Raw genomic sequence first — 10,733 nt, 5'->3', positions numbered from 1 at the left:
AAAACCGCTAGACCATTCAGGTATGACCTAAATCAAATCCCTTATGATTATACAGTGGAAGTGATAAATAGATTTAAGGGACTAGATCTGATAGATAGAGTGCTTGATGAACTATGGAATGAGGTTCGTGACATTGTACAGGAGACAGGGATCAAGACCATCCCCATGGAAAAGAAATGCAAAAAAGCAAAATGGCTGTCTGGGGAGGCCTTACAAATAGCTGTGAAAAGAAGAGAGGCGAAAAGCAAAGGAGAAAAGGAAAGATATAAGCATCTGAATGCAGAGTTCCAAAGAATAGCCAGAAGAGATAAGAAAGCCTTCTTCAGTGATCAATGCAAAGAAATAGAGGAAAACAACAGAATGGGAAAGACTAGAGATCTCTTCAAGAAAATTAGAGATACCAAGGGAACATTTCATGCAAAGATGGGCTTGATAAAGGACAGAAATGATATGGGCCTAACAGAAGCAGAAGATATTAAGAAGAGGTGGCAAGAATACACGGAAGAACTGTATAAAAAACATCTTCACGACCCAGATAATCATGATGATGTGATCACTAATCTAGAGCCAGACATCTTGGAAAGTGAAGTCAAGTGGGCCTTAGAAAGCATCACTACGAACAAAGCTAATGGAGGTGATGGAATTCCAGTTGAGCTATTTCAAATCCTGAAAGATGATGCTGTGAAAGTGCTGCACTCAATATGCCAGCAAATTTGGAAAACTCAGCAGTGGCCACAGGACTGGAAAAGGTCAGTTTTCACTCCAATTCCAAAGAAAGGCAATGCAAAAGAAAGCTCAAACTACTGCACAATTGCACTCATCTCACATGCTAGTAGAGTAATGCTCAAAATTCTCCAAGCCAGGCTTCAGCAATATGTGAACCGTGAACTCCCTGATGTTCAAGCTGGATTTAGAAAAGGCAGAGGAACCAGAGATCAAATGCCCAACATCCGCTGGATCATGGAAAAAGCAAGAGAGTTCCAGAAAAACATTTATTTCTGCTTTATTGACTATGCCAAAGCCTTTGACTGTGTGGATCACAATAAATTCTGTGTGGAAAATTCTGAAAGAGATGGGAATACCAGACCACCTAACCTGCCTCTTGAGAAATCTGTATGCAGGTCAGGAAGCAACAGTTAGAACTGGACATGGAACAACAGGCTGGTTCCAAATAGGAAAAGGAGTACGTCAAGGCTGTATATTGTCACCCTGCTTATTTAACCTCTATGCAGAGTACATCATGAGAAACGCTGGACTGGAAGAAACACAAGCTGGAATCAAGATTGCCAGGAGAAATATCAATAACTTCAGATATGCAGATGACACCACCCTATGGCAGAAAGTGAAGAGGAGTTAAAAAGCCTCTTGATGAAAGTGAAAGAGGAGAGTGAAAAAGTTGGCTTAAAGCTCAACATTCAGGAAACGAAGATCATGGCATCCGGTCCCATCACTCCATGGGAAATAGATGGGGAAACAGTGGAAACAGTGTCAGACTTTATTTTTGGGGGCTCCAAAATCACTGCAGATGGTGACTGCAGCCATGAAATTAAAAGACGCTTACTCCTTGGAAGAAAAGTTATGACCAACCTAGATAGCATATTCAAAAGCAGAGACATTACTTTGCGGATTAAGGTCCATCTAGTCAAGGCTATGGTTTTTCCTGTGGTCATGTATGGATGTGAAAGTTGGACTGTGAGGAAGGCTGAGCGCCGAAGAATTGATGCTTTTGAACTGTGGTGTTGGAGAAGACTCTTGAGAGTCCCTTGGACTGCAAGGAGATCCAACCAGTCCATTCTGAAGAAGATCAGCCCTGGGATTTCTTTGGAAGGAATGATGCTAAAGCTGAAACTCCAGTACTTTGGCCACCTCATGTGAAGAGTTGACTCAATGGAAAAGACTTTGATGCTGGGAGGGATTGGGGGCAGTAGGAGAAGGGGACGACCCAGGATGAGATGGCTGGATGGCATCACGGACTCGATGGACATGAGCTTGGGTGAACTCCGAGAGTTGGTGATGGACAGGGAGGCCTGGCGTGGTGTGATTCATGGGGTCACAAAAGAGTCGGACACGACTGAGCGACTGAACTGAACTGAACTAGTAGTGTGAGGTGGTACCTGTTTGTGGTTTTGGCTTGCATTTCCCTAATGACTAATAATGTTGAGTATCTTTTTATGTACCTGTTAGCCATTTATATATCTTCTTTGGGGCAATGTCTCATTAAAGTTCCTTACCTATTTTTAAATTGGGTTACTTGTCCTTTTCTTGCTGAGTTGTAAGAGTGTTTTATATATTCTGGATACTAAACCCTCATCATATATAAAATTTGCAAATATTTTTTCCCATTCTGTAGGTTGCCTTTTCATTTTTTTGATAATATGCTTTGATGTACAGTTTTTTATTTTTATGAAATCCAATTTATCAACTTTTACTTTTGCTGCTCATGCCTTTGGTGTCATAGCTAAGAACTCATTGTCAAATCCAAGCTCATGAAGACCTATCCTTATGTTTTCTCCTAAGAGATTTATAGCTTTATCCCTTATGGTCTAGGTTGTTGATCCATTTTGAGTTAATTTTTGTATATGCTGTGAACCTTATACAGATGAAGAGGTTCAATTTCATTCTTTTACAAGAAGAAATGCTGTTGTTCCAGCACCATTTGTTTAAGAGATCATTCTTTCCCAGTTGAATGGACTTGGCAGCCTTGCTGAAAAGCAATTGACTGTAGATGTATGGGTTTATTTTGATTCCCTCTGTCTAGATGTCCATCCTTATGGGAGTACCACACTCTTTTGATTACTGTAGGTTTGTAGTAAGTTTTGAAATTGGAAACTGAGAGTCTCCCTAGGTTGTTCTTCTTTTTCAAGTTGTTTTGTCTACTTGGGGGCCACTTGTTATTTTACATGAATTTGAGGATCAGTTTTTCTGTTTCTGCCCCAAAAAAAGGCTGTTGGAATTTTGATAGGGGTTCTGTTGAATCTGCAGATCCCTTTGGATAGTATTGACATTTTAACAATGTTAAGCCTTCCTACCCATGAATATGATGTCTTTCATCTCCTTGGCTAAATTTATTTCTAAGTATTTTATTCTTTCAGATGCTTTTGGAAATGAAATTGCTTTCTTAATTTCCTTTTCAGATTGCTCATTGCTGGTGTGTAGAAACACAGATCTTTGTGTGTTTTTCTTGTAACCCACAACTTCACTAAATTTGTTTATTAGCTTTAGTAGCTTTCTTGTGGATTATTTAGTATTTCCTATACACAGAATCATGCCATCTGTGAATAAAAACAATTTTACTCATCTCTTTTCAGTTTGGAAGCCTTTTTTTTCTTTTGGAGGTTTAATTGACCTTTTTATGGTCTAATTGAATTCCTTTTATATGTTTTTCTTATCTAATTTTCTTGTCCAGAACTGCCAGTATGATATTGAATAGCAGTGGTGAAAACAGGCATCCTGTTTTGCTCCTGACCTTAGGGAGAGAGCTTTCAGTCTTTCACCACTGATTTGATCTTAGTTGTTGGGTTTTCATGAATTTCATTTATCATGTTGAATAATTTCCCTTTTATTTTCAGAGTAATATTTTTTCTTTTTGTTCTTGTTTTTATTTTGTTTTTAATCATGAAAGGCTGTTGGATTTTGTCAAATGAGACAATTGAGATGATCATGCTTTTTCTCGCTTTATTCTGTTGATGTGGTATATTTTATTGATTGACTTTCTTTTATCTTTAACTACCCTTGCATTCCTGGGATAAATCCCCCTTGATCACACTGTATAATTCTTTTAATGTGCTATTTTCTTTGGTTTGCTAGTATCTTGTTGAGGATTTTTATATTTATATTCATAAGGTAATATTGATCTGTAATTTTCATTTCCTGTGATATATTTATCTGGCTTCAGTATCAAGATAACACTTGCTTCATAGCATAAGTTCAGAAGTGACTTCATTCCTTTTTATGGCTGAATAATATCTCATGGTATGAATATACTACATTTTGTTTATCCATTTGTTGGTTGACCAATATTTGGATTGCTTCTGCCTTTTAACAATGATGAATAATTCTGCTCTAAACCTTCATGTAGAAATTTTTGTGTGGACATATGATTTCATTTCTTTTGGGTGTATAATTCCTAGGAAGGAAATTGCTGGGTCATATGATAACTTGATGTTTAACTATTTAAATAGGATCTTTCCCTGAAGCATCTGCATTATTTTACATTTCCCACCAGCAATGTATGAAGGTTCCAATTTCTCCACATCCAGCCAAAATTACTGGACTTTAAAATTCTAGCCAGCCTAGTATAGGTAAAATGATATCTCATGGTAGTTTTGATTTGCATTTCCTCAATGACTAATGATGTTGAGAATTTTTTCCATGCCCTTATTGAAATTTTGTGTATCTTATCTAGAGAAATACCTATTCAGATCCTTTACCCATTTTTCTAATATTTTAATTTATTTATTTGGCCTCACCAGGTCATAGCTGTGGCGTGTGCTGGTGCCCTGACCACGGATCAGACCCCAGGCCCCCTGCATTGGGAGCTCAGAGTGTTACCCACTGGGCCACCAGGGAAGTCCCTCCTTTCCCTATTTTTCAGTTGAACTTTAAAAAATTTACAATTTAGTGGTGAGAACTTGCTATGTATTGTAATACAGAATATTATCTTCTATGGGCCCACACTTTTAACCTTCCAAGCAAGCACTGCTCTAGGGTTCCTGGGCCTTGCTTTGTGCAGCAGGCTTTTGCAGAGGCCTGCAGTGGGAAAATACCCTCCAGCAATCTCCATGTGATTAGGCAGAGGCTGAGGCTAGATCTGAAATTGTACCTTGGCTTGCTTCCCTTCTCTGTCCTCTTTCCCCTTTCTATGATTTCATGATCTCCTCTTCAGCAAATCACCAGTATTTTAGTCCTTGTGGCCAGGTCTGCTTCCAGGGGAACTTGAAAGAGCTTGGAACAGCTCAGGAACTAAGAGGAAGGTAGTGCTGTTGGAACTCAGAGAGCATGGAGATAGGGGAGTGAGGTAAGGCTAGAGTGATGGGCAGAGGCCTGACCACACAGAACTTTGTAGATCACAGCGATGGGCAGAGTGGGGGTTACCTGGAGTGCCATGGGATGCTGCTGGGCTGTGTTAAGTGGGGACTAGCGTTAGTTTACATTTTGCAAAGGTCCCTCTAACTTCTGTGCGGAGGGCAGATCAAAGGGCCCAAGAGGCTGCAGGAGGACCACTGAGGATACTGTTACAACTGTTCAGGGGAAAGAAGATGAAGGCTGGGATGAGGATGGGAGGATGGAAAGAGAAAGAAGTAGATTAGAGAGAGATGAGGAGGGTGGATCTGGGGGCTCTGGGGCAGTTCAAGGACAACTCGCGGTTTCCAGCCAGGGTGCCTGAATGGATGGTACTCAGAGAAGGAGGCAGACTTGGGAGGGTTCCACAGGCCAGATGACATCCTCTTGCCATCTCTGGTCTTGGCCAATCCCCCCATTTCACAGATGGAAACAATAAAGCCTGAGGAAGTGCAGCAGTTCACCCAGATACCCATCATGCCCTAGACTGCAGGGGATGGGATCCAGGGGTCCTGTTACCTGGCCAGAGGACTTGTTTATTCTCCAGGGAGCCCACAGGTTCTGGCCTCAGGGAGCTATTTTGCAGCTGGGAGAGGGTGGGGTTTTGGGCCTGATGGGTTTGTCCTGGGCTGAAAGCCAGTTTGCAGCTCACAGAGAACAGAACATTGCTGTACCCAGAGGGCGACTTGTGCTGCCAGCTGCCCTGTCTTGCTCTGATGTGGGTAACTTGAAGACCTGAGGGTGTGGGGTGCCCACCTCAGAGTGGCTCAGCCACTCTGCTCTCCTGGAGTGAACATGCACCAGAGCTCAATCCAAATTCTGTGGTTCCCCTTCTCTGGTCCTTCTTTTCCCTTGCTGTGTGACCTTGGGCCAGTCACCTCTCCTCTCCAGTCTTCAGTCTTCTCATCTGTAAAATGGAAACCTCCTAGAGTGTGAATTTCATGCACTCAGGGTGGTAGGGAATATCAGATACAGAAATGGATGGACCAAAAAAAAAAAAACCCACCACATTGTAAACTGTAAAGTGCCTGAACTTCTATTTGGGCTCAGTCCAACCTCTGCCTCCAGCCACTGCCCAGTGGATTTCTCAAACGTCACAGTCTGGATTTCTCAGCCCTCCGGGGAGGAAAAGATGTAATGTGGAGCTCAAGGATCCCACGATCTTATTATCCTGGCCCCCAGCAGGCTTGACACACCCACTGGACAGATGGGGAAAACTGAGAGGCAGCCATCTGCTCAGAGTCAGCAGACAGTTAAGCCTGAATTCAAAGGCTGGGCTCGCTGATCAAAATAAGAGAAAGTTCCTTATCCATTCAGTGACCCAATGGGACAGATGGGGTAAACTTAGGACCAAAAAGGGAAAGCAACCTGCCTGGGGTCATGAGGGCAGCCAACAGGCAGCAGGGCGGAAGGGTCATGTGAGGTCCCTGACTCCCAGGCTGTGCTCTTACCAGCCCTTGCCCACCACTCCTGGAGCTTGCAACGGGTTTCCCAACACATTGGGATAATCACAGTCAAATCACTGGCAGACTTGAGGTTCCTCCTCAGCACCATTTTCTTCCCACCAGAACAGGCTGCAAACTTTCTTAAGAGATCCTACAGAGAGACATCGCCCCTCCTCAGCCTCAGAACAGAATTTGGGGATTAGTAGAGAATCTTTTGGGGTGGAGGGGCATACCATGCCTCCTCCATGGGCAGATCAGGGCAAAGTCAATCAATCAGCTCTCTTTGGCTTTCAGGAGACAGCTGGGGATCCAGAATACTAATCAGGGAGTCCACATGATTCAAAGAGCAAAAGACTCTTTGGGAATCCATTGATGTCCTCTGGAGGAATTTCTTCCCTGATTTGTTGGGTAATGAAATCAGGGGCTGGGCTGGCTTGGTGCCAGAGTATAACACTACACATCACTTAATGAACACTTACTAAGGAGCCTTTCTAAGGACCTTCCACATAGTAACTCATTTAATACAGCAAGCCCCTGAGGTCTGGTGGTTCTCATTTTAAGGATGAGGACATCAAAGCACAGAAAGGTGGCATAATCTGGCCAAAGACTCACAGCTTGTGATTTATGGAGCCTGGGCAGGACCCCAGTCCATCCATGTGACAGACCACCAAGCCACGCTACCTTGGATGCTTTTGAAGACCAGAGAAAGTGCTGCCTAAAGGGCCATGTCCCATCCAGCCAAAGCCCCTGGCTGCGTGGCAGTGTCCGGGCACAGCAAGACTGCTGAAGAGACAAAGCCCATGGTCACTGCAGAATTAGCAACCAGCCCAGCTTGTCTGAGGGTGAGTCTGAAGCATCAGTCTGTGTCGAGTCCGGGTTCTGCCACTCACGATGAGACACTGGGCAAGGCATCACCAAACCTCTCTGAGTCTCAGTTTCCTCCTCAGTAAAATGGGGTGAAATCAGTATAGGCTTCGTAGGATTGTTGCGAAAAATTCAACAAGGCCGGCAAAGCTTTTAAAGGGCTTAGCACCAAGCCAGGCACAAAGAAAACACAGAATAAATGTTAACTATTAATATTATTATTAATCATTTTAAATTTTTTATTTACTTTTTAGCTGTGCTGGGGTCTTTGTTGTTGCATGCAGGATTTTCTCTGTGGCCCTTGGGCTGCTCATTGTGGCAGCTTCTCTTGCTGCTGATCATGAGCCCTAGAACGCACGGACTTCAGTAGTTGTAGCATGAGGGCTCCATAGTTGCAGTTCCTGGGCTCTAGAGCACAGGCTCAGTAGTTGTGGTGCACCGGTTTAGCTGCTTCTTGGCATGTGGGATCCTCCCAGACCAGGGGTCGAACCTGTGTCTCTTGCATTGGCTGGCATTCTTTACTAGCAAGCCACCAGAAAGCCCTACTATTATTAATTACTATATTTCATTTCTGCACCCCCTTCTCTCCTTGGGGCTGCTATGAATAAACAAGTTGTTGGGGTTCAGTTCTTTTTGGAGACAGAGGGATGTACAAGATGGCTTTGGAGACCCTCTCTCCCAAGGATTCCTGGATTATCCATACCCCTCCTCAGCCCCCCTCAGCCCTAGCAGTAGCTGTAGCCTCTCAGAACTCAGTTTTCATCCTTACACCCCAGGTACCCTGGCTCCCTGCCTGTGGTCCCCACTGGCTGGATGCTGTTGCTATGGCAACAGCATTTTAAGAGCCTTCAGCCCCCCTCTGAGGCAACAGGCATGGATGGAGATGGGCAATCAAATGCCTCCTGCATCCTCAGGCCTGTCTGGACAGAAGGCAGGAGACTGGAATGAAAGATCAGAGCTGGCTTGGGGTTGGGGTCAGGGGACCGGCTCAGGTCTCAGCCCCAAGTGTTTCCCAACAGCACCCACACTTCACTGTGTTGCCTGAGCAGTTGGTAACAAATGCAAGTTCCAGCCACCCCACCCCACGGTCTGGTTTTGATTATCTGGGGTGGGATCCCCTAGGAAGCTGCCTTCGATCAGCTCTGCTTGTGGTTCTCAGGCAGAGAGGCCTCAGACCACTCCTGATGGAATCTTGAGTCCCGGAAGATGCCCAGAGACATTTTGGGCCTTGAGGTTTGTGTGGCTCTCTCTACTGAGACAGCTCTTGAGAAACCCTGTTTGTTCTCTGGTCCTGCCTCCCCTGCTCCTTCTAGAGCCTCATCTTGTGGGAGGACATGTGCCCCACCCTCATCCTGGAGCCAGGAAAATTCCAGGGCTAAGCTACCAGAGGCCACCTTGGTGAGGCATCCTAGGACAGATGGGCGCACACTCTGGATAATGACATTCAGGGGAGGCGCCAGCTGGGGTCACTCCGGGCATTGTGAAAGGCTCGCTTTCTTCTGGATGCTCTGATCTCAGAGCCTCTTGGGTCTCTTCCCACTGTCTCCTCGCACCACCTGCTGGCTGGGGACGTGGCTCCCTACCACAGCAAAACCTGAGGGCACTGGACACCAGAGGCTGTGCCTAAAGAGAGGTGGGGATTGGGGGTGGGGAAAGCGGATGGTAGGGTCTGAGGACCTGTGCTGGGGAGGGGAAGAAGACAGAGATACAGGAGAAGGAAGGGTTCCTCTCTGGGGTTCCTTGAACTTCAGACTGATGCTCATGTCTGTTGGAGGAGCCAAGTGACAGAGATGCGGCAGACAGTCCACCTCCCTACCCCTTTTGTGCACTAACTGGCCTCCAGCAGGTGATTCTCTTTGCTTGAGGCCAGCAGTGCCAGCAAATAAATTACACGCAATAGTTCCCTTGACAGCACACCCTTTATTCCCTTCCCAGACTCACTCCCCCTGCTCCTTTGCCAGTAGTTCCTGGGATCAAAGCCAAAGAAATGTGCACTCGAATCCTTGCGTAGGGTCTGTTTCCTTGTGGGCCCCTAAGACAAGAAACCACTCCCCAATCTCCCCACCCTGGGTTCCATCATGAGGGCAGCTCTGCCCCTCGTGTTCCTAGGGGAAGCTGGCACACCCCAGAACTCCAGGTGGGCATCTGGCCTGCCTAGGTCAGAGACCTCTGGGAAGGTCTGTACCGTCAGTTCTTTCCCTGATGAAGCTCTGGGGTTTTGGAGCCAATGCCACACTCCCCCATGTCCTGTCCTGCCCTGCCCTGCCCTGCCCTGTCCTGTGCTCTCACTATCCTGAATGTGAGAGTCGGGCTTCCCGGAGCTACCTGGGGCCAGGAGCAGGTGCCGGGTTCTCATCCTCCAAGCACAGGCCAAACTCAGTAGCCACGTTCTGAGGGATAGTCCCGGGCTCCGCATCTGTTGCTGGGCTCCACCCCAGGCACCCACCGCCCCACGCCCTCGGGAGCCTGGTGTGATTGACGGGAACTCCCAGCTAGAGGGAAGCAGGGGGACTCGTGTGGGGCGAGTCCTCCAGAGACGTCTGTGAGCCTGTCCCCTCCGAGGAGAAGCTGTCCCCAGCAGGCTGGGGTACCTGAGTCTGCCTGGGGAGTCGCTGCCAGGAGAAGAGGGCGGTGAGGAAACGCTCAGGAGCGGGGTCCAAGGGCCCATGGGAGCTTTTGCCTTCATCAGCCTCAACAGCCTGGCCAGCTTCTTGGGTTGGAGGAGCCGCTTGGAAATTTCTGTTCTGTCCACGCCTGGGGGCCCAAGGAGGCCAACGGGATTTGGGCGAACGATCTGAACCCAGTGAGTCCTGGAGGGGCAGGTCCCATCTGCCCTTGGAAGTGACTTCCCCATTCAGGCCCTGGTCCTTGGCGGCCGCCCCTCTGAGTTCTGGGCACACGGGGCGGGCGGGGGAACCCGCCGGGCACGGACAGTGGGCCAGCGCCTTCTTCAAGAGCATCTGGATGTCCTCGTGTCTCGCCTGGGCCTCCTCCCACAGGTCCCGGCCCAGGCCCTCCCGGCTCAATGAGGCCACCTGCAGCCCCATGGCTGTGAGCTTCTCAGCAGGAAACTCAGATGCCAGGCGCTGCAGGTAGCGGTGGAGACGGCGCTGGTCCCCAGGGCTGGTCCTCTGGGCCTTGCCCAGCCTGAGCTGGGCCATCAGGTCCTGACAGTCCATGTGGAACCAGGTCACCTGGGAGACAACAAAAGAGGGGGGTGAGGGCTCCGTGAAGATAGGGATGTACTTCCTCTGAGCAGAGAGGAGGCTTCAAGAATGAATCTAGCTAGAGAGAATTAATAAAAATGCCCAATCCATGTTAGGCCCCTCCCCACCCAGCATGGCTGTGTTCTCTCTGCTGCTG

The 10,733-nt window shown here is 47.1% G+C and overlaps 1 protein-coding gene across 1 annotated transcript in view; it reads right to left on the bottom strand.

Annotated features, from left to right (window-relative positions):
* Positions 1-9,270: 9,270 nt before the first annotated feature.
* Positions 9,271-10,733, bottom strand: part of KIAA1755 (KIAA1755 ortholog) — a 38,605-nt gene continuing 37,142 nt past the window's right edge. The window contains exon 14 of the mRNA XM_040249001.1: positions 9,271-10,564. Coding sequence (XP_040104935.1) covers positions 9,863-10,564 — 702 coding nt within the window. The 3' untranslated portion in view covers positions 9,271-9,862. The remainder of the gene's footprint in view (positions 10,565-10,733) is intronic.

This window comes from Oryx dammah, unplaced genomic scaffold, assembly GCF_014754425.2.
Source record: "Oryx dammah isolate SB20612 unplaced genomic scaffold, SCBI_Odam_1.1 HiC_scaffold_10, whole genome shotgun sequence".
Classification (NCBI taxonomy): domain Eukaryota; kingdom Metazoa; phylum Chordata; class Mammalia; order Artiodactyla; family Bovidae; genus Oryx; species Oryx dammah.
This window is presented reverse-complemented; position numbering and strand designations above follow the sequence as displayed.